Genomic DNA, 26,588 nt, shown 5'->3' with positions numbered 1-26,588 from the left:
TGCGTACCCCCCACTCTGAGTAGGTCTTGACTTCTAGAAAATATACATCATTTCTCCTCTCATTTTAATTGCCATATATTATTTTAGAACAAGATACAAAATTTAGAAATTCTTAGGAAACTTTTAAGAAATGAGCATAAAACATAACAGCAGAGAAGTCCGATAATAAGTTGTAACAAATGGTGGGTCTGTCTGGATGTGGGAGAAGACATCTGATCTGCTTCCACTGGGGGTCAGTGATCCTCCTTCCTTCCATCTCCCTCTTCACAGGGGAGCCCTGGTCCACAGCAGCATGAGCCTGTGGCAGGGATACTCGCGAAGGACCCACTGAGGGTGGCGGCCCTTCACCTCGGAGCAGATCCTATGGGGCTACTTTGTCTATTCATTATTTACAGCTGCGGGTGGAATTTCAAGCAGACACTGGGCAGCAGCTGTACTCAGGTTCCTTCCCCCAGGAACTGTTGCATGGATCTGTAGAGAGGAGAAACAGATTCGATCACTCCTCACCCTGGCTCCCTAGCCCCCAGGTCTTGCCCCTTGCCAGAGACATAGCTATGTATATAAGCCCTCTGTTCTATGAGATCCAGTACGCTGGCTGCCTTCCCAGCTCTGAGCCACCATGCTTAGGGAGCCTATTAACTAGTTCTGCAGAAGCCAAGACTGAGGGACAGGCAGGTCCCTATCACATGCTCTGCTGCTGATGAGAGATCAGGGGGGTTGGCTGGAACAGTGGCCTCCAAGGACTGCTATATCAACCTAAACTCTCCAAGTCAGCCCAGCCTTGGTGCTCTTGATTCAGGGTGAACAGCTCAGGAGCCCTGTGCCTCCTTTGTGGCATGACACTGTCCAGGCTCTTAGGAAGGAAAGGACTGGGGCTGGACATCGTCTTTCAAAAACTCTACTTCTCTCTTGTCTTTTTTTTTTTGGTTTTGATTTGTTAAGACAAGGTATCACTCTGTACTCCTGGCTTGCCTGGAACTCACTATGTAACCCAGGCTGGCCTCAAATGTGATTCTCCTGCCTCAGCTTCCTAAGCGCTATGATTACAGGTGTGAGTCATCATGCCCAGCCCATTATTTCTCTGCATCTCGTGACTCAACTGGCTGTATGGATTTAGCAGCCCCCTGCCTTTGCCAATCGCCTACCCCTCAGAACCATATCTCAAGCAAGTTTCCTGCTAGGGCCAAAGTCTTGTGAGCCTGTTTACTGACCTGGACCGTCTCGCACCCATCCTGCATCCTTGGCCCGTCCACTGCTTTGCCTCACCCCTGACATCTTGGCTCCAGCATTTGAGCAGCCTCACAGAGGGGGCCATGTAGTTGTGACTGTTCATTGGTTGGGCGCCCCCTGACCTGTGCTCTGCGTGTGCCTCTCCTGGGTTGGTGGACATCTTTCCTTCTCCTGTTCCTTGCCCTTCCCCAGTTACACCTTTTCCTCCTTCCTCATTCATTTACTAAACTAGCATGGGAAATCCATTGAGATTTGGGGGCCGTAAGAGAAATTGCGTCTTGCACTTGCATACTGTCTGTTGGGCCGACGCACCACAGCAGACATCTACACTCGTGAATCACCACAAGCTTGCAGTTCGGAACCCTCAATTTTCCTTAAAGAAATGTCATAAGGAATCCTTCCATTTCTCCTCTCCCCCAGTCCGCTTCTTCTCAACTCTCTTCTCTCCCCACACTCATCCTCGATGATTCCCCAACCTTCGCTGTTTCTCCCCAAGAGGAATCTTGGGACCTGAGAATTGTCACATTGCTGCTGCCCACCCCCCAACCCCACCTCCCCACCCCCGCGCGCCCCCGCCCCAGCAAGCTCCTTCCAGCCAAGGAAGTCAGACCACCCAGCTCCCTTAGGAACTGCCTCCCATCCCAGTCCAGCTACTGATCTGTGTCACCCATCTCATTGTGCAGGAACAATGTGCTGTAGAGTTCCCACTGCTGTCTGCTCCGTCCTGCCGGCTCTGATTTAGTTTCTCTCAAGCTTCTAGGAGACTTAAATACTCAAAGAGGTCTGACTTCCACAGTCCAGATTTCCAAGACGGAGGCCCCTCCCACCCATGTTCTGGAGCTCACAGCTTGTAATTCCCCCTGACCGTCCCCTAAGCTATGGCCTTCTCTGACGCGAGTCCAGGCTCAGAACGGCATCTGTTACCCAGAGGCCTTTGCGCGGCCAGCCCTGCACACTCACTGGCCTCCTTTAGACCGGGCGCCGGGCATACTTGCGGCGATGCATCTCATCCACTCGCTCCAGGTACCAAGTACCTGGGAAGAGGTTGCCTGTGTCACCAGGTGGTGAGTAGTTCACTGTGGGACAAAGAAAAAGACACAGTACTTAGAAAGAGTGCCATAGGATGGGCTGGAGAGATGGCTCAGAGGTTAAGAGCACTGGCCGCTCTTCCAGAGGTCCTGAGTTCAATTCCCAGCAGCCACAACCATCTATAATGAGATCTGGCGCCCTCTTCTGGCAGAACATTGTATACCTAAATCAATCTTTAAAAAGAGTGATATAGGTGTGCAGGGGAGAACATAGTAATAGGAATGCCACAGACTCCAGTGAAGCACTCCTGGCTGTGCTGCCAGGGGCTGTAAATCACCTTTAACACACTACATAGAAGACAGGACCATATAGAAGAAGGGCCATGGGTCTGGTACTTGAGGTCTGCATGGCCATGAAAGAGGGTCTGTGAAAATGGCTAGGTTGCTCAAGTTCATAAGCACTTCTCTCAATCATATCTCAGAAAAAAATGTGACCCTGGCCCATTACATCCTGGATGTCTGATGAAGCCCCCGGTTCCCAGGTACTGACGTGGAATCTGGGGTGAATTGCTTTCTTCTCTCTTCCTGACCCCGTCTTACCCTTGTGGTAGAATTGTTCTCTTTGGTTCATTATGTCTGTGAATTCCTCAGGGGACATGCGCCTCCGGGAGTCTAGACGTTTGGGTAGATCTGACACACTAGATACCAGGTTCTCCAGAGCGGAACCTGGGAAGCAAAAGCAAGATAGTTATAAAAAAAAAAAAAAAAAAAAAAAAGAGCCGGGCGGTGGTGGCGCACGCCTTTAATCCCAGCACTCGGGGAGGTAGAGGCAGGCAGATCTTTGTGAGTTCAAGACCAGCCTGGTCTACAGAGTGAGATCCAGGGCAAAGCTACACAGAGAAACCCTGTCTCGAGAAACAAACAAACAAACAAAAAATATTGTTAAAGCTTTCTGTTGTCATTGTCACTGGTGCTAATAGGCAGCCAGGATCTGTGACATGGAGCGTAGATGTCTGATCTTGACCATACCACAGTCAACAGATACTGGATGTCTCGGGTCCATCAACTTCTCTTTAGGCAGCCAAGCCAAATCGCCATTAACTCTTTAATGTCTAACATCACCTGTCTAACAGGTTTGTTTGCATCTACTTTTGCTACAGTCCAGGAAGTGCTCCCGTGTATAACCTTACACAGGAGTTTTCTTTGCTCTTAATCACAACTTAACTCTGTCAAGGCAGCAAGCTCAGCCACGGCGAACCACAGGGTGGCTTTGTTCACCGGGTGGCACTGTTTCAGGAGTACCTGCTACAAGATGAGACTCACCTGGAGAAGCATCCTTGGACACTCGAAATGAGAAGAAACTCGCGGCTAAGCCTGAGCCGTAGGAGAAGGCACCAATCCTGGAGCCAGCCAATTCTTGGGCAGAGTGGCTGCAAGTGGAAAAAAAAAAATCCACATCAGCATCGTATTTTGCATTTCATATAAAGCTTCTACGTGTCAGTCCAGTCTCACCCCTGCCCACCTTCTGCAACTAGAAATGTGCTCCATGCACTCTGCACAAAGAGGGGCCTTTGGTAGAATCCAGATGTGGAACCAGAAGAAGCTATGCCAGAAGGAGAGCAGCCACAGCCCGAGACATGAAGGGAGAACTGTGAGGGCAGATGCTTCCAGGGGTAGCCTGATTAGACCAGTGGACTCACCCTCAAGGCTCCCAACTTAACTGCAACGGTCTGGCATGTTTTTTTTTTGGAGGGGGGGGTGCCTATATACCTATGTAGCCCAGGCTGGCCTTGAACTCTGCCGTCCCTCTACCTAGGTCTCCACAGTTCTGGGATTACAGGCATCTGCCAGCACACCTTCCTATGACTCAGCTTTCTGAGCATCCCCCATGAGTAATTTGATTGAGTTCACCTCTAAGTATCTTTTCCATATAATATGCAGTATTTCCTTATAAACACCATAAAACAGAAAAATCAGTAAAAGTAATAGTTAGCATTTGAGCACTTTCTGAGCATCGTAATTTTTTTTTTAGGCAATTTTCCTTAAAAATGTGGAAAACACTCCATAGTCGATGATCCTCTGTACTGTGGCCAGTTGTTAATCTCTGTATTGATCACTGTTCATGTAAAAAAAAAAAAAAAAAAAAAAAAAGCCTCTCTGATCAAGGTGTGAGGTGTACTAATCTATGAGTATAAAGATAGGTATTTAGAAGGCAGTCTGATACTGTGTCTATTTAGTAAAGTAACAGTATGTTCTCCTCCAGGGCCTATGACCTACCCAGCCGTGGGTTCCTGGCACAGGTTTACAATACCAGGCATTAGTTCCCTCCTATGGAGCTGACCTTAAATCCAATTAGAAAGTTGTTGGCTACTCCAATAACACTGTCACTATTGCGCCGATGGGAATACATCTACATCACACACACACACACACACACACACACACACACACACACACACACACCCCTCAGGCATCATCACAGAAGAGGAAGAAGAAAGATTGTAAGATCCAGAAGTCGGCTTGGACTGCTGCAAAATAGTGTCCCCTGGACATGTCAGGCCTTTGCACTCCTGAACTCCCAGCAACTCTGGTTGCCTGCATAAGCTCAAGTCATCAAGACTCCTGCGTGGGTAGAGAAAGAGCTTATGAGGAGCCGTCGGTAGTTGATGGCTGCTGAGGGAGGGGAGTCAGTTTTCTTCAGGGCTGTGGCCCGTGGTGAATTGCTTATACTTCAATGGATGTCCCTATACCCATGTGATATAGGAGGCACTAACTGGACTCAGTGGTTATATAAAAATAAAATAAAATAAAATAAAATAAAATAAAAAGAGGTAGCTAGATGGTGGTTCAAGAGGACTTGCAGTGGGTGATGGAGGGTGGGTATAATCTAAATACATTTTATACTATATGAAATTACTGAAGAATAGAAACAAAGTATGGAAAGTGGGCATTGTTATATAGATATTTTACAGATGAGGAAAGTAAGGCTCAGACAGGTTTGAGGAATTATTTTTCAAGATAAGTGGTAAATTGAACCCAGTTGTGGGATCTGAAGCTAGCCTCCAGTCCACCATGCTATATTAGTATAGAGATTTTTAAATAGATGAGATAAAACTCTGCCCACGAATTCTATGTTCTCACTGCCTGGGTAGTTCTTACACATCCCCCAGTATACATCTTCACACTGAAGAAGCTGGACACAGCTAGCCAACCTGCCCCCCAGCCACCTCTGGAACAAGGTGCAACCTGTCTATCCATCCTTTCTCTCTCCCTCTATTGTAAAAGTTTACCTCTCAACAAATCGAAAGTTTAAATGAGAAAAGGAGCAGAAGCTGGTAGGCCCCTCAGCTCATGAATGGGAAGCAGCAGGTGGGTGAGCGGCAGTACTCACTGGGAGAGAAGCGAGGCCAGGCACCCGTAGAGGGACGAGGTGTACATGTTCCCATTGTTGGTGGAGAGGTAAAGGGAGGCCTTGGTCTTCTTGTTGAACATGTCCAGAGAGGCCTTCAAAAGAGCCTTATCTAAATCCTTGTTGGTGTAGGTTTCTTCCAGCTTTAGACTCCTGTGAGGCAGAGCAAGATGTTCCCATGAGAGGTGTCCAGAGAAGAAGGCGGGAGAGAAAACTCAGCGTGCATGGTTTTCATTGCAATAATTAAATGTCGGGAGAGCTCAAAGGAACATTCCTGTCATCTGAGGGAGGTAGCGTTTACACACACTTTTTTATGTCATCTATCCACACTTGCGTAGTCCATTAGAAAACTAGGAATCAAATCATACCACATACCCTGCTTAGTTTTCATTCTTAATCTCTACCTTCCTTTCCTCACCTAATACACGGAGAGCCCACGCAGACCTGCCCCTTCCCTCCCCTCTACTGAAAGAAGGGCTTAGCATCCTTTCTGCTGTGCTGGGGGGCGGGGGTGTGTGTGCCATCTGCTTCCCATAGGAGGGAAATCTACATCTGAGGTGTGAGGGAGCCTCTTCCTCACTCACCCTCTCCCAGCCTAAGCCTCCACTTAAGGAAGACCCACCTGAAGGCCTCCAGCCCCTTGTATAAATTGCTCTGTGTGTCACTGCTGGATGACAGGAAGTCACTGAGCATCAGCCGAGCCAGGGATTTCTGGACCATCTTGCAAAAGGGCGTGTGGAAGATCATATACTGCACATCATCGAGGGTGAAAGGCTGGTTGTTTCCAGCTAGAAAAGAAAGTGTGAAGGCGAGAGGTGGTGTGACAAGGAGCTGCTGAGATCCACTCTCCCAGATGGAATGATGCCAAGCGGCTCAGCTGCCCGGAAAGATAAGCTTCCCGGAGAGAGAATTCCTGCTCCAGCACACTCACATAAGGGGCTCTCATTCACTCCACTACACATTCTTTCACTAGTTCCACGGCATTGCTAAGTATTCCCTACAGGGAAAAATAAGGAAGGCTCTTGGCCACGTGAGTAGAGCTCCGGCTTTCTGCCCCCATCCCTACTCCGGCCCCATACCTTGCTTCCACTGATTCTGGATTTTCTTGCGGTAGGCTGCGTAGCATCGATCCAAGGCCCGAAAGTAACACTGGATGGAGAGCTTCCCATCCACCAGCGGGTACTCGGAGGCCAAGTTGGGTTTGTAGAAGTCATATGCGTTCTCCATGTGGGTTCCCCTCAGCCCTGGAACGGCACAGAAGGTGTCGGGGACTGCCTCCCACGGGCCACCTCAAGCAGACAGGATGGGAGGGGCCGTGTGAAAAGGGACCGGCTTTGTTCCGCCCATATGCCCAAGTCAGCGCCTATTATTCAACACTCGCATAGTCAAAGGGAGTTTTAGAGAAAGGATTTCGATTTCTCTCCCCACACCTTCGTGGGCTCCTTGAAAACGAGACTAGAAGGCGGCATTCCCCAAGCCTCGCTTCATGTCTGGCTCTCTTCTTTCACCGTGGTTCCCTCATCTGCCAGACCCGCTCCATGCACTGTTATCCTAGTGCACAATGAAACCACGGTGTCTGGCTTTTCTCTTCCCCTTAAGCAGCCTACTCCCCGGGCCGGATTTTCAGAAGTGAGCACCACCATGCCCCAGCCCTGAGCCGTGTGTATGACAGTTTAGGATTAGGACCTATGATGTGACTCCACCGCACGCAGCCTCCTGGGACCGTCTGTTACAAACCTTGCTCCAGGACTAGAGGGGCCTTGGGCCCAATCAGCATTGCCACAGCCCCAGCGCCACCCGTGGGCCGGGCGTTACCACTTGGGTAGACCGCAATATCACCACAGACCACCAGGGCATAGCGACCTGCAAAGACAGACAGTTATGACATCACTGTCAAATCTAGAGTAGTAGAGATAGGGTCTGCTGAGTGCCGAGCACAAGTTTATGTACTGGAAATAGATGGAACCGGACCAAAAATAAAACAAAATAGCACACATAAACGCTAATGAAACCCGTGATCCATTTATATTTGAAACATAAATTCAATGCTCAGTGTTCAGCTATGGAATGCTCACTCACTCAGAATCATATGTATAAATTACATTTAAATTTTTTATGTAATTTTTTTCATTGGTTTTTCAAGACAGGGTTTCTCTGTGTAACAGTCCTGACACTGACTTTGTAGTCCAGGCTGGCCTCGAACTCACAAAGATCTGCCTGCCTTTGGCTCGCAAGTGCTGGGATTAAAGGTGTGCGCCACTACTTCCTGGCCTTTTATGTAATTTTTTAAGTGAATATATGTTTGCATGAATACAAGACAGTGCAACACTTAGGAAAGTCAGAGAACTTGTGGGAGTCAGGTCTCTACTACCCGGGTTCTGATGAAGGACCTCAGGTCATTGGGCTTGGTGGCAAGCACCTTTACCTACTGAGCAATATTGCTGACCCCCAGGATTATTTATTTTTTCAAAATTTTCTTTGTTTCCACTTTTAGGGTTTAAGCATTAATTTTTTAGATTTGTTTATTTCAAGTCTGTGTGTATAAGTGTCTTGTTTGCATGCATGTGTCTGAACCATGTGTGTGCCTGGTCCCCACAGAGGTCAGAAGATGAGGTTGAATACTCTGGAACTGGAATTATAGGTGGTTGTGAGCCATCGTGTGGGTACCGGGAACTGAACCCAGGTCCTCGGCAGGAACAAGTGCTTGTAATTGCTGAACCAGTTTCCATACCTGTTTTCAGTGTTTCTGAGACATGGTCTCATTACATAGCCCAGGTTGGCCTCGAATTCAAGGTTCTCCTGCATCAGTAAGTGGCTGATGACAAGCTTGTGCCACCATGTCTGGCCAGAATGCCATTTCTAAATTCACCTAAAACTTTGTTAATTGGTACTTGTGGAGACAGTTTTGGTTTGTACCAATCAACTTACAGCACCCACATGTTCATATGCCTGCTAGCCCAAAGAAGGACAAGACATCGGGGGTAGGTAGCTATACCAACATTCAAGGCTGAAGACACTGCCTCCAGAGAAATTTACCTGGAGCATTCAGCTAATGTAGTGGTTTGTAACCTGTGGATCTTGCCCCCTTTGTGAATGAATGATTCTTTCACAGGGGTTGCCCAAGACCTTTGGAAAACACAGATTTTACATTATGATTCATAACAGTAGCAAAATTACAGTTGTGAAATAGCAATGAAAATAATTTTAAGGTTGGGGGTGACCACAACACAAGGAGCTGTATTAAAGGGTCGCAGCATTAGGAAGGCTGAGAACCGCTGACCTAGTGGCTATAGGCTTTGAAATGAAACCCCGTTCAGACTGAATCCTAACCCATGGGTACATAGAGTAGATAGCAGTAAGACCCTTGTGTTCCGGCAGTGCTGCAGGGCATGTTAGGCAAGCACTCTCCCACTGAGTCACACCCCAGTGATCCCCTCCTTACAGAAGGAAGGAACTGAGGCTCAAACATCTTAAAACATTAAATGGTAAGATAAAGTGCTGTGGGATGTTAATGTATGTCCTGTGGGAGCCCTTCTTGGGTTCCTTGTGGCGTTACCCAGCAGGTTTGCATAGAGGATGATTAGGACCATGGGCCTGAGTGCAGGTGTCGGAGATGGTCTGCACTTGGCTGTGCTGGGGGATGGTCTGTATGTCAAGTTGCTCTGATTGGTCAATAAATAAAACCTGATTGGTCGTGGCTAGGCAGGAAGTATAGGCGGGACTAACAGAGGAGAAATAAAAGAACAGGAAGGCAGAAGGAGACGCTGCCAGCCACCGCCAGGACAAGCAGCATGTGAAGATGCTGGTAAGCCACGAGCCACGTGGCAAGGTATAGATTTGTAGAAATGTGTTACTTTAAGATATAAGAACAGTTAACAAGAAGCCTGCCACGGCCATACAGTTTGTAAGCAATATAAGTCTCTGTGTTTACTTGGTTGGGTCTGAGCGGCTGTGGGACTGGCGGGTGACAGAGATTTGTCCTGACTGTGGGCAAGGCAGGAAAACTCTAGCTACAATAAAGCTTTGAGGATCAAAACTCTAACTCACATTCACTGAAGTCTAAGTAAGGCCCTCCTCTTACTAATTACAAAAACCCCAAGAAAAAAGTAGTGGGGTCCCCCTCATGCTGTACATGGGTGTTATTAGAGAATAAAATAACATTTTTTGTATATATCTATTTTTTCATTCTCAATATGAAAATTTCAGAAACTATAGAAAAGTACTTAGAAGTCACTTAGGAAAAGATCTTTAAATTTAGCTGTAAAAAGCCAAACCTCCAGGTAGAGACAAAACCAAAAGATAAACTGAAGAGTATTTACAATACTTATAACCAACAAAAAGCTATTTTCCTTCATTATAAAAGTTTCATTAAAAAAAAGACAAGCTGTGTCAGAGAAAAATGACCTAAAATGTTCACATAACCTGGAAGAAAATCTTTGCCAGCTGTGCTTCAGACAGTAGGTCAATATCAAGAATTGCAGAAATTAAATACCAAGGAAATCAAACCCCCAGTCAACAAGCGAGCGAATGAACTCAATAGACACTTTTCAAAAACATAAAAAAGAAGCATGAGTGGCCAATAATTATTTTAAAAGTGTCCAATATCCCTAGCCATCAGGTAGGTGTGAGATAAAATGACATTGAGATGCCACCTTAGCACCCTAGTCATAATGGCCATCATCAATAAATCTATCAACAAATGCTGGAGAGGTCGTGGAGAGAGAGGAATACTTATTCAATGTTGGTGGAGATTCAAATTAATACAGCTGCCATGGAAATAAGTTTGGAGATTTCTCAAAAAGTGAAGATATTCCACTCCTGACCATAGACCTAGAAATCTCTGTACCCTAACACAGAGATATTTGCGCCCATGTTTATTGCTGCTTTATTCACTACAGCAAGGAATTGGAATCAATAGCTGAGTGGAAAATGAAATTTTTTTATACATAAAATATTATTCAGCTTTGAAGAAAAACAAAGTCACAAGTTTGCAAGAAAATGGATGGACTTAAAATGTATAATATTAAGTGAGGTCACACAATCTCAGAAAGATAGGGAAAAAAACCCATGTTTTCCCTCAGATGTGGAATGTAGTCAATATTTGTCTATATGCAAACAAATGCACATGTAGGCAGTAACTGTGCAGAAAAGAGAAGAAGAAAGGCTGAGTGTGAAGGGCCGGGGAAGACTGAATGCAGGTCGCGGCCGTGAGTTATAAAGCTAATTCTGTTTTTAGTTCGAAACCTGTCATGGAGTTTCTGGTTCGGGTGGTGGATAAGTGCGTAAAATACATTCAACAGTGAAAGTATAAAATCTACAATGTCTGCTCTGAGAGGCTATTCTAACTACAGAAAAGTTCACTGAGCTGAACAGCCTTTGAGTCTGGTTAATTTCAGTGTGTGCCTTTTTAATTCCAACTTTTTTATGATAAAGTTTTAAAAAAATCTATTTTCCTTCCTTTATAAAAGTCAAGTGAAAAAGAGACAAGAGGACAACTCGTCAGAGTTCTCTCCTTCCGCCTCGTGAGGTCCGGGGACCCAGCTCAGATCACCAGGCTGGGCAGGAAGCACCTTCGTCTAATGAGTCGTCTTTCCAGTGGGTCCCCCCCCCCCCATTTTTATATCATTTAGTCTCTTTTCTTTTTGTTCTTCCTTTGTTTGTTTTGAGTTTTTTATTTTTGTTTGTTTGTCTTTTTTTTGGGACAGAGTTTCTGTGTGAAGCAGTTCTGGCTGTCCTAGAACTCTCTGTAGACCAGGCTGGCCTCGAACTCACAGATCTGCCTGCTTCTGCCTCCCAAGTGCTGGGATTAAAGTCGTGAGCCACTGCTGCCCAGCTTCTTTTTGTTCTTGTGCATGTGCGTGCCCACCCAGCTTTGACTTGGGATCTGGGATCCGAACTCCAGGCCTCACGCCTGCACTGGAAGCACTTTAACCATTGAGTCCTTTCTGCAGCCCTGGCCTCTTTACTTAAAGGAAAGAATGTTGGATTATATATTCCCACGATCCACAGCAACATTAGAACCTTCAAATAATTTTGTAATTAGCATTCACTACAGTTTTCAATGCTTTTTAGCCTAGTTTCAAACTCTGTAAACACAGAGACCCCCAAGGACCCTCACACTCCCATCATTACTTTATTCAATCCTTTCATCAGCCCCAAAAGGCAGAAAGGTAAACAAGAACTTGGAAGCTCCAGGAAGTAAATGTGTTGGTTTGAATCAAAATGGCCCCCATAGGCTCATATGCCTGAATGCTTAGTCACCAGGGAGTGACACTATTTGAGAGGATTAGGAGGTGTGGCCTTTTGGGAGGAGGTGTGTCTTTGGGGTGGGCTTTGAGGTTTCAAAAACTCAAGCCAGGCCCGATGTCTCTTTCTTCCTGCTGCCTGCAGATCTGGATGTAGAACTCTCAGCTACTTCTCCAGCACTATATCTTGTCTGCATGCTGCCATGCTTCCTGACGTGACGGCAATGGGCTAAAACCTCTGAAACCGTAAGCCAGGATCAGTGAAATGCTTTCTTTTATAAGAGTTGCTGTGGCCGTGGTGTCTCTTCACAGCAATAGGATACTAAGTGACTGAGTGACCTTAGAGTGAGTGACCTTAGACTGAGTGACCTTACACCTTAGTGTAAGACCATCTTACACTCTTCCTCTTGGACTTTTCCTTGCCATCTTGTCAGGCAGTATCCCACCAGTGTAACTCTGGGGAAGGGTGTAAGTAAGCTACAAAGCAATGTGAATATGTTAAACAAAAGCCCACATTTCGTAAGCAGGCTCCGGAGGAGAAAGATACTCCGTTCACCGTCCCTCCTGTGCGTCTCTCAGCCCATTTTGACCAGTGTCCACCCCTTACCATAGAAATTGTGTACAGATATCTTGGTTTCGGAGACTTAGGAGGCAATAAAGAGAACTAAGCATGAAGAAATGTGTTGGATTTAGGTTTGGAGTTTGGCCTCTGCAGTCCATGTGGCATTTAATCTTACTTGTGACCTTGATGAGATTTATAACAACCATGACAACCTCTGGGCATGTCGTGAGGGATCTTCTTGTTTAGGTTAACTGAAATAGACAAACCACTCTAAACGCGTTGATATTGCAGAGTATAAGTGAAAGGCTCTATGAACACATCATGTGATCAGCTGCACAAAGCTGCCCCCATCGACCTGGCTATTCTCACTGTTTTTGTTGGGTGAGAGCTGTATGAATAAATCGCCTTTCCCTTCCCAGTGTAAAGCCCTCCGGAGAGCTGAGAGGCAGAACGTAGGATTCAGCCTCTACTCTAAGAATCATGCTTCTGGCCAGGCGATGGTGGCACACCTTTAATCCCAGCACTTGGGAGGCAGAGCCAGGCGGATCTCTGTGAGTTCGAGGCCAGCCTGGGCTACCAAGTGAGTTCCAGGAAATGCGCAAAGCTACACAGAGAAACCCTGTCTCGAAAAACCAAAAAAAAAAAAAAAAAACAAGAATCATGCTTCTGTAACGTCCTAGAAACACATACCATCCCAGTAACTGGACTCCATCCAGTTGGCGGCATTGAAGAGGGAGGCGGTGCCGCCGTAGCAGGCGTTGGTGGTGTCGATGCCCTCGATGTCAGTGTTGCCTGAATCCTGGAAGAGTTCCATGAGCACCGTTTTGACAGCCTTGGACTTGTCAATGATGGTCTCGGTGCCCACTTCCAGGCGGCCCACAGCATCCCAGGGCAGCTTGGTGCGCTCCATCAGCCTCTGCACCACGGTCAGACACAGGGAGTTGATGTCTTCCTGGACTGAACAGAAGCCCATGCGGGTCTGGCCCAAGCCCACCGTATACTTCCCTGCTTCCACGTTGTTGAACTTCTCCAGGTCCGTTTGGTCCACATACTGGGCTGGAAAGTAGACCTCCAGGGCAAGGATGCCCACATCCTTTGGCCAAGTGTCTGTTTTGGCCAAGGGAGCAGGGGGGATTGTAAAAAACCTGTGGTTAAAAGTATCAGTCGTAAATCCACTAGTGGTCTTTAGGCAGTTGCCTCAAAAAACAATAATGTGGTAATCATCTCATTCATGCTTTAGTATGTTTTGAAGCTGGGTTATCAAGTGAGTGAAAATGTAGTAGTTTTATCTGTTGAACTGACCCTCTCATCCTTTTGCTGGTCTTAAAGTCTACTTTTCCTAATAGCATAGCCACACTAGTACTGTGATCACTCTTTGAATAATGGGAGTCTGTCCAGACTCTCGAGTGTAATGTTAAGTGTTGATGATCAAGTTGTTAGGATCTGGAATTGCCTAGGAGACAAGCCTGCAGACACATCTGTGAGGGATCTTTGAGATTAGGTTAGCTTTGGGGTATGCCTGTGAGGGATTATCTTGATTGGTTTAATTGAGATGGGAAGGCCCACCCTAGAGGAGTGGGCCACTTTCCCTGGGTTTGGTCCATGGTTATATAAAGAGGAAGAAGCCAGCTGAGCATAACTGCTCAGTGACCTCTGACTCCTGAGTGTCTCAAGCTCCTGTCACTGTGACCTCCCCACCATGGTAAACTGAACCCTAAAACTGGGAACCAAAATAAATGCTTCGTCCCTTACGTTGCTTGTGTTAGGATATCCTGTCACAGCAAAAGGAAAAGCAACTCGTACCAAAGCCTTTACATCCTTTCTCCATTTATTATTTTAACTTCTGAGAGCTTGTTTTGTTTTGTTTACATGTGTATCTTTTGTTGTTGTTTTGGATTTTGGTTTTGTGAGTCAAGATCTCCCGTTCTACCCCAGGCAGGCTAGTTTTGAATTTTGAATTCTCCTGACTCCACCTCCTGAGTACTAGGATTGTAGGGGTGGTGGTTTGAATAAGAATGGCCTCCATAGGCTCATATATTTGCATGCTTGGTCATTAGGGAATGGCACTACTTGAGAGGGATTAGGAGGTGTGGCCTTGTTGGAGGCTTTGAGGTTTCAAAAGCCCAAGCCAGTCCCAGAGTTTCTTTCTCTTCCTGATACCTGCGGATTCAGGTATAGAACACTCAACTACTTCACCAGCACCATGTCTGCCTGTGTGCTGACATGCTCCCTGCCATGACAATTAAATGCTTTCTTTTATAAGAGTTGCTGTGGCCATGTCTCTTTCCAGCAGAAGAACACTGACTGAGACAGCAGGTGCATCACATCTGGAAACAATTATTTTTTATAAATTTCATATAGGAAAGTCTTTGGAATTTTTTTACTAAGCCTGACAATAGTGGTGTTTTAACTGGAGTATTTATATTTATATTTATTATAATTACTAATATAGCTGGGATGAAGTCTATCATCTATTTGATTTTATTTGCTTATATATTGTCCCATCCTTTATTTCCTATTTCTTAAATTCTTTTCAATTAAATAAATATTTGCCAGTTAAAAAGTATTTATTAGCCCCTATCCCTTTTTCCCCTCTGCTTTTTAGTGATGACCCTAGAGGTTACAGTAGGCACAGCTTAAAACAAGCTAAATAAATTACTATTTCTACTGAGAAGGTGTTGTCAGGAAGATGGCCAACAAGCCATATCTGATGTCCTTCCCTCTGTATAAGGAAAACAACACTATTTCACCAGCATGTTTGTGTGGGGTGCTGGAATAAAGTGACATGTGGAAAAATATTGCAGAACCATGGGATCACATGATGACCTTAGAAAGAAGGGACTAGCATCTACCCTCCTATCTCTCAAGATCAACTCTTAACTAAGAGGAGCTTTGCTTAGCAGAGAAAAGGTAACCAGTAGTCTTCTCTCACACCATGCTTGGTGTTGGAGAGTCCACAGCCTTTGCAGTTCCGGAGCCAGGTTTGGGTAACCTGTTTACTACACCACCAAATTACTCTAAAGAAGAGCCTAACCCAATGTTATGTCCTTCCCATTTGACTCCTGCTCCACAGGGCCATCTTGGGATTCTGCCCACCTTAGGGTTTATGATGCAACCAGATAACTGCTTCTATCAGCTTAGCCAATCCACTTCTATGAAATATACAGGTGTCTCTGCCTACCTTCCCGCACCCCTGGAAAGCTCTTGGACAGTCTATGTTGAGCAATCTGGTCCACAAAGGCCCATTTTCTACTGCCCAAGAAACACATGGAAAGCAGATAACAAGCAGTCATGTTTGTCATGAGTCATGGCTCATCCACAAAGGCTTCTGTTCCTGAGTAGCTTAGTCCACAGAAGCCATCCCCGAGACTCTAAGTGGTCCTGGACGTTCTTCCACAGCCCGTAAGAATTAGCTGATATGCCTACCTCAGAAGGTCACCCCACTGAGTCTCTGAGAGGCAGATTAGCAGCCTGTTCTGAGTCCACAATGTCATCCATGACTTTCTATCACTTGTAGATACCGCATCTATGCTTGCTCATAGCTCAGCCCCATGAAAGCTTCAGACACTGATATCACCCTGCTCTACTGATGACAATGCTGTGCCATTCCTACCTAGACCCATGGGGTGACCCTGTTTCCATATCATCTACAGAAACTGGTAGGCACTCCCCACCCTCAAAGTACCAGAACTACTAGCAATCTTGCCTTACCTAAAAGAGATGCATGAAAATTTGTGTGCAATCCCACAAACCCTGTACCCTATGTCACTAAGACATACATCACCAACATCAGCAATAGCTAGAGAATCTATAGAAGGTCAACACTAGAGTACCAACCCAACACAGTCTATCCAATCCGTACTGTGTGACACACCATCAGGAGAAAGACTTTGACTGTGAAAGCCAGTCTATAAACTTGAGAGAGAGAGAAACTGACCTCTTTGGAATGCACAAATGTCAATGTAGGGTCACTAAACATGTGAAAAACAAGGTAATATGACATCTCCAAAGGAACACTCTAGCAACAGACACCCCCCCATCACACACACACACACACACACACACACACACACACACACACACACACACACGCATGCACACATGCACATACCACTAAAGAAAAGGAAATCAGTGAACTGTCTGAAACAGAATTCAAAATAATAATTTTAAAGAAAAGTGTTTGAGGTTATAAAAGAGTGCAAGCAGACAATTCAGTGAAACTAGGAAATAACAGATGATGTGAATGAAACTGAGCAAAGAGGTAGAGATCCTAAAAGAAATAAACAAAATTCTTGGAGCTGAAGAACATAACAACTGTCAGAAAATACAATTAAGTAGGCAGAAGAGATAGCTTCTGATCATAAAGAAGTCATGCTTTTTAAAATAATCCATTGTAAAAAAAAATAAAAAAGAACTGAAAATGCGTGAAGGAAGCCTATGGGGCTCAAGCAAAGCACAACTGAGTTATTTGCATTGTGAGTGTTTCAGAAGAACAGAAGAGGAAGGACACAGAAAACACACAACAGAACAGCCGCCCCAAACTCTAAAATCCTTGGGAACGATTTGGATATCTACGTCCGGGAAGCTCAACAGATTCTAACAGATTCAGCCAACACCGACCCTCCCTGGACACATTCCAGCCTGTCGAAAGCACAAGACGGGCTGGAAAGATAGTTCAGCAAGGAGGGACCCTGGCTGTCAACCCAGTGACCTGAATGCAGTACCTAGGATCTACGTAGTGGAAGGAGAGAAACAACTTCTTCAGACTGTCCCCTGACCTCCACCCGCAGACTGTAGCACAAACACGTCCGTATACACACACATATACATATGTACACACAGAGTAAATAAATAAACGGAAAAGTCTGAGGCAGAAATTCAAAAACAACAAAAGAAATAAGTTCAGTTATACATAAGGAAATGTTTATTAGGTAAACAGCAGATTTCTCAGCAGAAACCATGCAGTACAGTAGAGAATGGGGTGATATATTAAAAGTTCTGAAAGGAAAGAATTGCCAACCAAGAATGTTATAACTATCTTTATAGTTAACCAGCAAAGCTATCCTTCAGAGATGAAGAAGAAATAAAGTCTTTTCAAGATAAGAAAAAGCAGAAAGGGCCGGGCAGTGGTGGCGCACGCCTTTAATCCCAGCCAGGCGGATCTCTGTGAGTTCGAGGCTAGCCTGGTCTACAGAGCAAGATTCAGGACAGGCACCAAAACTACACAGAGAAACCCTGTCTCAAAAAAACAAAAAAGAAGAAGAAGAAGAAGGAGGAGGAGGAGGAGGAGGAGGAGGAGGAGGAAGAAGAAAAAGAGAAAAAGCAGAAAGAGATACCATGATAAATGAAGACACCATGGGAATAGGAAGAAGCAGAGTGCTAGAGAGGTCCCCAGGAATCCACAAAGATGACTCCACCATAGACTACTGTCAATGATTGAGAGGGTGCCTGAGCTGACCTACTCTGGTGATTGGAAGGCCAAACACCCTGTCATGATAGAACCCTCATCCAGTGACTGGTGGAAGCAGATGCAGAGATCCACGGCCAAGCCCTAGGCTGAGCTCCAGGAGTCCAATTGGTGAGATAGGAGGAATTATATGAGCAAGAGATATGGAGACCATGATTGGAAAAAGTACAGAGACAACTAGCCAAACTAGTGGAAACACATGAACTGTGAACCAATAGCTGAGGAGCCCCCATGGTACTGGACTAGGCCCTCTGGATAAGTGAGACAATTGTTTAGCTTGAACTGTTTAGGGGGTCCCTAGGCAGTGGGACCAGGACCTGTCCTTAGTGCATGAGCTGGCTTTTTGGAACCTAGTGCCTATGCTGAGACACTTTGCTCAGCCTTGGTGCAGGGGGAGGGGCTTGGACCTGCCTCAACTGAATCTACCAGCCTGGGCTGACTCCCCAGGGGAGACCTTGCCTTGGAGGAGGTGGGAATGAGGGATGGGTTGGAGGGGGGAAGGCTGGTGGGTGGGAGGAGGGAGGACAGGGGAATCCATGACTGATATGTAAAATGAATAGTAAATCTCTTAATTTAAAGAAAGGTAAGAAAAAGCAGGGAATTCATCACTGACAAATTGCTTCTATAAGGATGCTTAGGGAGTTTTACTCTGGGGTGACAGAAGATAACTGCACTCTGAAGACATCTGGAGATGCAGAACTCAGTAGGAGAGCATATACACAAAGAGGAAAAGGAGAACCCTTTCAGAACACAAAGCCATTAAACCACAGCGATGAATAAGAAAAGGAAGGAGCACAGGTCACACAGATGACCAGGAAAACATGCAATAGACAGACATTGAATCCCCCAGCTAAAAGACACCGATTAGCTGAATGGACTACAACCAAGTCCCATTGATACACTCTCTACAATAAGCTGAAGACACACATAAACCAATAGTGACAGGATGGAAAAATGTACAGAAGCAGGACTTAAAAACATGCATCTACTATGGGGGCTGGAGAGATGGCTCAGAGGTTAAGAGCACTGACTGCTCTTCCAGAGGTCCCGAGTTCAATTCCCAGCAACCACAGGGTGACTCACAACCATTTGTAATGAGACCTGGCGCCCTCTTCTGGCCTGCAGTCATACATGCTGTACACATAATAAATAAATCTTAAAAAGAAAAATTTAAAAAAAAACAAAACCCATTCATCTACTAGAGGGAAATGTAGGGGGCATGTTGATGTTGGCAAAGACTCCTTTTTTGTTTGAGACATGATGTCACTATGTAGCTTGGACTGGAACCACTAAGTTGCTTAAGTCAACTTCAAATTCATGATCCTCCACCTCCACTTCCCTGCGTTTATATTTACTTATTTATTGATTTACGTGTGTGGGGGCAAGAGTGCGACAGCATACGTGTGGACATCAAAGGGTACCTGTGGTACCAGTCCTCTCCTTCCAGAACGTGAATTTTGGGAAGTGAACTCAGGTCATCAGACTTACCAGCTTTACCTGCCAAACCATTAGCCCTTCAAATACTTGTTAAGAACTCCTCCCCCCAAGCAAGGCAAATATGATTATTTAAAACAGAAAATGCTTCTGAACAGGAATGATGTAAGAATAAAGAGACAACCTCCTGTGGGAGAAAATACTTGCAATCTGTTTATTTGAAGGGTGCATCTCTCAGAATATACCAGGGGCTGAAACAACTCGACAATAAAAATGCAAATATTTCTGTTTTTAAATAGGCCAACACCTGAATAAACATTTTTCAAGAAAGGATGCACAAATAGAGAACAGGTACAAACGCACTAAACATCACAGGTCAGCAAGGAGATGCAGAGCAAAGGTCCAAGATGGAGCTTCAGCACACTTAGGATGATGGCTTTATAAGTAAACAGATGCCAAATGCAGTGAGGCTGCAGAGAAAGGAAACTTCCAAGATGGCTCAGTGGGGAAAGGTGCTTTTCCCCTGAGGACAGACCTGTGTTCAACCTCAGTAACCCACGTGGCAGAGGCAAAGACTCTTGGGAGTTGTTCTCTGATCTCCACGTGTTCATGGTGGCACTCACACCTTCACGCATGTGCTCACACTCGCACAACCATTTTTTTTTTTTTTTTTTTTGATTTTTCGGGACAGGGTTTCTCTGTGTAGTTTTGCGCCTTTCCTGGGACTCACTTGGTAGCCCAGGCTGGCCTCGAACTCACAGAGATCCGCCTGCCTCTGCCTCCCGAGTGCTGGGATTAAAGGCGTGCGCCACCACCACCCGGCCATTTTTTTTTTTTTAAAAGAAAAACCTTTCGGGCTGGAGAGATAGCTCAGAGGTTAAGAGCACTGATTGCTCTTCCAGAGGTCCCGAGTTCAATTCCCAGAAACCACATGGTGGCTCACAACCATCCGTAATGAGATCTGGTGCCCTCTTCTGGTGTGCAGACATACATACAAACAGAACACTGTATATAAGGAAATCTTTAAAAAAGAAAAACCTTTCATACAGAGATGATGGGAGTGTGAATTGATACGGCCACATGGAAACCATCCAGTTGAATCACAGACCAGAACTACCATATGATCCGTGAATCTCAATACTGGGTACACACCCAAAGGCACTGAACTGAACAGACAGCTTGCATGTTCACACGTAATAGACACTTGCACACTTACTGCAGCGCTCCATCCAATAACCACACTAGAGACTCCTTTGTACTGCCCACTGACAGATGAATGTGTAGACAACCGTGACATATGTGCGTGCTGGAATACTATTTAGCCTTGAAGATTAAATTCTGTCACTGCCACGACATGGATGGGACACACGTCAGGCACAGAAAGTCAAAGGTTGTGTGTCCTTGCTCACGGTGGCAGCTAAGACATTGATCTCAAAGCAGCAGAGACTGGAACAGTGGCACAAGAGCCTTGGACAGGGTAAGGGAAAAGACAGATGGAGAGGGCGTGCCTGCTGTGTATAGGGGTACAGCTGCATGGGAGAAATAAGTTTTGATTTTTGTTTTATTTTATTCCGTGGTGTGGGATATAAATGCAGGACATTGGAGGCAAACACACCGAACTACATTCTCAGCCAGAGTAACTTTTTTTTATATATGATTTATTTATTTTTATTTTATTTCATATGCATTGGTGTTTTGCCTGCATGTATGTCTATATGAGGGTGTCAGATTCTCCAGAACTGAACTGGAGTTACAGAAAGTTGTGAGCTGCCATGTGGGTGCTGGGAATTGAACCCAAGTCCTCTGGAAGAACAGCCAATGCTCTTAACCACTGAACCATCCTCTCTCCAGTCACAGAAGTAACTTTCAATGCCCTAAGATACTGCAGGATCATTATGATGGAAAACAATTAATTGAGTATTGTGGTGATATTGTGTTCCCCAATATATTGCACACCCTAACAAACTTATCTGGGGTTAGAGAATAGAATACCCACTAGATATAGAGGCCAGAAAATGGCACACACACCTTTAATCCAGCATTCCAAAGGCAGAGATCCATCTGGATCTCTATGAGTTTAAAGCCACACTGGAAACAGCCAGGCATGGTGACTCATGCCTTTAGTCCCAGGAAGTGATGGTAGGAAGCAGAAAGGTATATAAGGCGTGAGGACCAGGAACTAGAGTCTGTTAAGCTTTTAGGCTTTTGAGCAGCAGTTCAGCTGAGATCCATTTGGATGAGGACTCAGAGGCTTCCAGTCTGAGGAAACAGGCTGACAAGCTGGCGGGGTGAGGTTAGCTGTGGCCTGTTCTATTTCTCTGATCTTCTAGCATTCACCCCAATATCTGGCTCCTGGGTTTGTTTTTTATTAATAAGGTCTTTTAAGATTCATGCTACAGAGTATTTTAAAGCAGCAAGTAGGGAAGATTTTGAATGCTCACAACACAAAGAGATGGTGAAAGTCTGTAAGGATAAATAAGCCAATTGTCCTGATGTGGTCATTGGATGAGTGTGTGTGTGTGTGTGTGTGTGTGTGTGTGTGTGTGTGTGTGTGTGCATGTGTGTGTGTGTGTGTGTGTGTGTGTGTATACTTAAAATGTCACACCGATCCCATAAGAATGGCCAGTTATTGTGTGTCTATTAGAAATTGAGTACGCCTCACCACCTCCAGAACTGTGCAAACCCTCTCTGTAGGTCGGCTCTCTTACTGACTGCATCTCTTTGCGCTGTCGTCATCCTGAGGTTTATTTCCACAGATGCTGTAAGGCCCCAGAGGGAATGATCTAGAACCCTCCACTCCTCTTTACAGTGCACCTCTCTTTTGACTACACAGGAACAACCAGATCCTTTTCCCACTTGCTGCTGTGTTAGTTTTGTTTTGAGACAAAGTCTATGTGGCCAAAATTGGCCTTGAACTCATGATCTTCCTGCCTCCGCCTCCGAAGTGCTGAGATTGCAAATGTGTGCCAATCTGCCCAGGTCACTTTCCTACTCCTAAAGGAAGTTTTTCTGCTATCTTCCATTCTGTCTGGGACTTTTCAATATTTATCAGACACTCCCCATGCAGAGCTGACTCACCACAGAGTAAGACAGACAGACACCCTTTGTGCCCACACAGCGGCAGGCATTTTATGGCTCCTTGTGTAGTGGAGCAGGCCAACCCGTGGGAGCGCAAGAGGACCAAAAGCGCAATTCTAAATGGAGACCAGAGAGAATGGCGGTCAGGAGAAGCTCTTGCTTCCCTGTGTCCCTCCACTTCCGACTCCCAACTCCTCTGGTGAAAGGGTGCAGTTTCCCTTCCCAGCTGCAAGCCTTCCTCCTACAGGTGCCCAGCATCTAAAGCCAGTGTCCTTCTTTGCTATAAACACTAGTGAAGTAATTCCCCAGCGTTTCTTGCTTTAGAAAGACTGTCTACTTGTTGCCTTGGGCTTCCAAAGCTTTCTCTGTACCACGGAGACTCTGGCTCATATTGAGTGCTTCCCTACCTGCACCTCTGGGGTCCCCAAATTCTCCCACCACAAGAGTCACTTTCAAGAACCCCCGTGAGACAAAAGAGCATCCTGTGGTCACAGGACACCAAAGCAGAGGGAGTCTCATCAGCCTCTGACAGGAAAGGGTGGGAGCTAACTTATTTATTTATGTGGTGCCCTCCAAATAACTGGAGTTTGAACTTTCAAATATTTATGGGGCGCGTCCCCAGGACCAAGAGCTAATGGTTAGCTCGTGTTTGGAGCCGCCAGCGTGGCTGTGTTCCTGGCAGGTTCATCTCTCTCTGTTCCAGCTGGGCTGACTGCCTCCCTCGTTTCTCATATAGAAAGACAAGATCCAGGGACAAGTTCAGAGAGCCAGGAACTCTCCTTATTTCTTGGTAGAGATTTTTTTTGGACGTGGATTTCAGAGCCTTGGAGATAAAAAGTAGCCACAAAGGCTTCCAGAAGCACCTAGGCACTTGGTGAAAGGTCCCCTTCTCATCCTGTGCTTCCCCCAAGGGATGATCACTGCATTATATAAAGTAGCTTGTTCTTGCCGGGCGGAGGTGGCGCACGCCTTTAATCCCAGCACTCGGGAGGCAGAGCCAGGCGGATCTCTGTGAGTTCGAGGCCAGCCTGGGCTACCAAGTGAGCTCCAGGAAAGGTGCAAAGCTACACAGAGAAACCCTGTCTCGAAAAACAAAAAACAAAAAACAAAAAAAAAAAAAAAAAAAAAGTAGCTTGTTCTTGCTGCCTAGCTCAAGAGTCTGCACCAAGCGCTAATTCACTCCAGCCTGCCTGCTTCCAGGTGGGCACACCGCTAACAATCCCATGCTGGGCACCATGTGGAGAAGGGTACTGTTGTGTGAAGGAGATGCACAGAGAAGAGGGCAGGGCTTTCAAAACCCCTCATTGGTGTGAGGAAGGAGATGAGCATGCCTCTAGTCCAGCTGTCAAGACTGGAGATGGATGAGGCTCATGGAAGGGACGTGGGCAAAATCGTGTAGTGCAAGGGAAGCAGAGAGAGAGTCTCTGGGTAGGGAAAATAAGGAGGGCTTCATGGGAGAGGCTAAATTTGAGGTCAGCTTTGTTTTCTTTGTTTACATTTTTTTAAATGTTGTGGGGGGCACGTGTGCCACGCACATGTGTGACAGTCAGAAGACAGAGTCTAGGAGTCTGTTCTCTCCTTCTACCCTGCACCTTCTGGGGGCTGAACTTAAGTCCTCAGATTTGCCACCAAGAACCTTTGCCTGATGAGCCACCTCACCAGGCCCCTAAGGTCAATCTTGACTGACAGATGAGTGGTTTTCTGACCATGAAGGACCGAAGAGGACGAAGGGGCTGTGGCCACAGTGGGGGTGCGTGAGCAGGCTAGAGAAACCTCACAGACGGTGGTGTGCAGGGGAGCAGGAAGATTGTAGGTGAGACACACCGAGAGCCAGGTGTTTTAATATCAGGTCGGGGGAGTGGATGCTGGGGCGGTGGTTATTCTGGGGTGGGTTTAAAACTGATGCAGGTTGGATTAGAGGGGCAGACTCCGAGAGCAAAGGTGACTTATAAAGAACACTAGTAGCTCAGGCAGAGAGCACTGGGGTTAACCATGAGGGCACCAGAAGGGAAAAAGGAATAAGGATTCTAGAGCATGAACCAAAGAAGCCGCAGAACGCTGATGAGGATGGAGGCTTGGGTAGTGGCCCACTGTTGCTTAGGAAAAGTTTGTGCCAGGCTATAATCCCAGCGCTCTGGAGGCACAGGCAAGTGTATCTTTATGAGTTCAAGGCCAGCTTGGTCTACATAGTGAATTCTAGGTCAACCAAGGCTACATAGAGAGAACTTGTCTCAATAAAAGGAGTTGGGGGGGGGGGACGGGACAACGACCTGGGAATGGTCACCCCCGTCCAGCCCTGAAATTAGTAAACCATGTCCACCGCTTCCTCACAAATGCACAAACAAGCCAGATTCTGAGCTGGAATATTCGATTGAAATGCAGCGGTTTTGTCAGGGGTGGGAGAGAGGAGGTGATGGTAGGGTCATGAAGAAAAGAAAGGTAAAGGACCCTGCCCCTTCCCCTCCACACCTACACCAGGCTCCCTAGAGAGGAGGCGAGGGAGGACATGAGAGCAAAGTGTTTTCCTAAATATTCGGTATTCATGAGTATAAGCGGAAAGGAAGCCTTGGGACTATGATCTAGATGGGTAGCTAGCTGGGAGCCCAAGGCACGAAGCACAGCTGTATCCCGTTAGCTCTGGGCAACCACAAGCACTTGGACCAGACTAAAGGGTGTTTACAAAGAAATGAGGCATGTGTGTTCTTCTTGCACAAGCACGTGTACCGCCCCATACACACACACACACACACACACACACACACACACACACACACACACACACACACACACAACTTCTTTCTATTTTTCATCTCTTAAGCTGTAGCATGGAGGAACACAGCTTCCTCTTTTTGGTCCATTCTAGGTCTTGCTGCACTGGAATAAAGTGAGCTGTTGAACTAACCTTGCAGCTGCAGGATCCTAAGTTCTGCTGTCTCCTGTAGCTGGGAGAGGAAAGGATGCTCTTTTTCCTAAACAGCGGGCATCAGAGACTAAGCTTAGGCATTTCCAGCACAACAGCAGACAGGTGCTTTCTCAAAAGGAGGCAACAGAGCCCCCTTGAAGCTGACTTGTGTGTTTATGGCTGAGTGTGAACCTCCCCAGCTTTTGCCTGGGGTTCTGGTGAGTTCTCCCCCGACAGGTCCTCTGCCTGCTCTCTACTGGTCGGTCCCCTGTGGTGCTTGTCTGAGAGTGACGCACCCCCCCCCATAGCCCCTCAGAGCAGGTGACTCACCTCTGCTGGGCTGCTGAGAGCGGGTGAGCAGGGGTGAGTGAAGCTTCCTGCAGCACTCTCTTGACTTGCAGGACCCTCCTTGCTGGAGCCAAAAGCCGCTGCATCTCTAGGGTATCAGCTGAAAGCCAGCAGCAGTCCACGGGGCCCTGGGAGAGATGCCCAGCGGTTGTGGGTCGGGCTTTATAAGTCTCTAGGGCTCCAGCCTCAGGAAGCCCCGCCTCAGCTTATCGAGGCCTCTGCCTGCTTCGGAAAAACTGGGCCAAAGGTCTCAGAACTCGAGCAAGCCAAAGAAAAACATCATCTCCAACATGTACGTAGCTGCCCTGTTCCTGGCTGCTATCTGGCTGCCTGGCTGGCTGGCTGACTCCGAGACATCCTTCGTCAGCCTCATATTTGCCCAGCCATGGAAGTGGGGAAGCTTTTGTGCTCCTAACACATCCAACAGTCTCCCCACCTGGTCTCCCCGGCCCCCGACTCTCCTGCTGAGGGACTCACCACTGGTTCCTACCCCCCTCTGTGCTGTGGGATGTTGTTATTCTTTTAATACCAGCCCTTCCAGCGGCCGAGAGCAGGTGTTGACTCACATGTGAGGGGTCTGTGGAGTCGGCTTGCTTCCTCTTATCTTTGTGGCCCACCAAAATGCTCAACACAGCTCTGCCCGGCTTCCAAGAGAGACGCAGCTGGTGCTGCTGCTGGAGAGCTGAGACTGTCTTGAAGATCGGGTTCTCTAAAAAGGAGAGGTGTAAGCAGGAGCCTGGAGACAGCCAGAGAGGAATAACTTCTCCTCAGAAATCTGTCTACTGAGTTGCAGCGTGGGGTCCCACTGTGACCTTCAACCTGGGTACTCTGCCCGTGCAAGCAGATCCACTCCCGTGGGCGCGCACCTGTGGCTGCCAGGGGCTG

General features: G+C 46.5%; 1 protein-coding gene across 2 annotated transcripts; it reads right to left on the bottom strand.

Annotated features, from left to right (window-relative positions):
* Positions 1-47: 47 nt before the first annotated feature.
* On the bottom strand, positions 48-26,018 carry Hmgcs2 (3-hydroxy-3-methylglutaryl-CoA synthase 2). 2 transcript variants are annotated; one of them, XM_042279587.2, is made up of 10 exons: positions 25,686-26,018; positions 13,165-13,619; positions 7,405-7,530; positions 6,747-6,911; positions 6,290-6,455; positions 5,650-5,820; positions 3,582-3,688; positions 2,859-2,984; positions 2,191-2,306; positions 48-471 (listed from the first exon to the last, which is right to left on the bottom strand). In XM_042279587.2, the coding sequence occupies exons 1-9, from the start codon at positions 25,787-25,789 to the stop codon at positions 2,200-2,202; spliced, it is 1,527 nt and encodes a 508-aa protein (XP_042135521.1). In that variant the 5' UTR covers positions 25,790-26,018; the 3' UTR covers positions 48-471; positions 2,191-2,199. The 2 variants fall into 2 exon arrangements, with proteins under 2 accessions (XP_042135521.1, XP_042135522.1); XM_042279588.2 differs by having other exon boundaries at positions 2,155-2,306; positions 25,686-25,856.
* Between the last annotated feature and the right edge of the window lie 570 nt (positions 26,019-26,588).

Source organism: Peromyscus maniculatus, chromosome 6, assembly GCF_049852395.1.
Source record: "Peromyscus maniculatus bairdii isolate BWxNUB_F1_BW_parent chromosome 6, HU_Pman_BW_mat_3.1, whole genome shotgun sequence".
Taxonomy (NCBI): domain Eukaryota; kingdom Metazoa; phylum Chordata; class Mammalia; order Rodentia; family Cricetidae; genus Peromyscus; species Peromyscus maniculatus.
This window is presented reverse-complemented; position numbering and strand designations above follow the sequence as displayed.

Excerpts from the sequence above, each read along its gene's own strand:
- Hmgcs2 (XM_042279587.2), bottom strand. The coding sequence starts at position 25,789 with ATGCAGCGGCTTTTGGCTCCAGCAAGGAGGGTCCTGCAAGTCAAGAGA. Across the intron at positions 6,456-6,746 it reads CCAGAATCAGTGGAAGCAAG|CTGGAAACAACCAGCCTTTC; the intron begins GTATGGGGCCGG and ends TTTCTTTTCTAG. Across the intron at positions 3,689-5,649 it reads CTGGCCTCGCTTCTCTCCCA|CCACTCTGCCCAAGAATTGG; the intron begins GTGAGTACTGCC and ends TTCCACTTGCAG.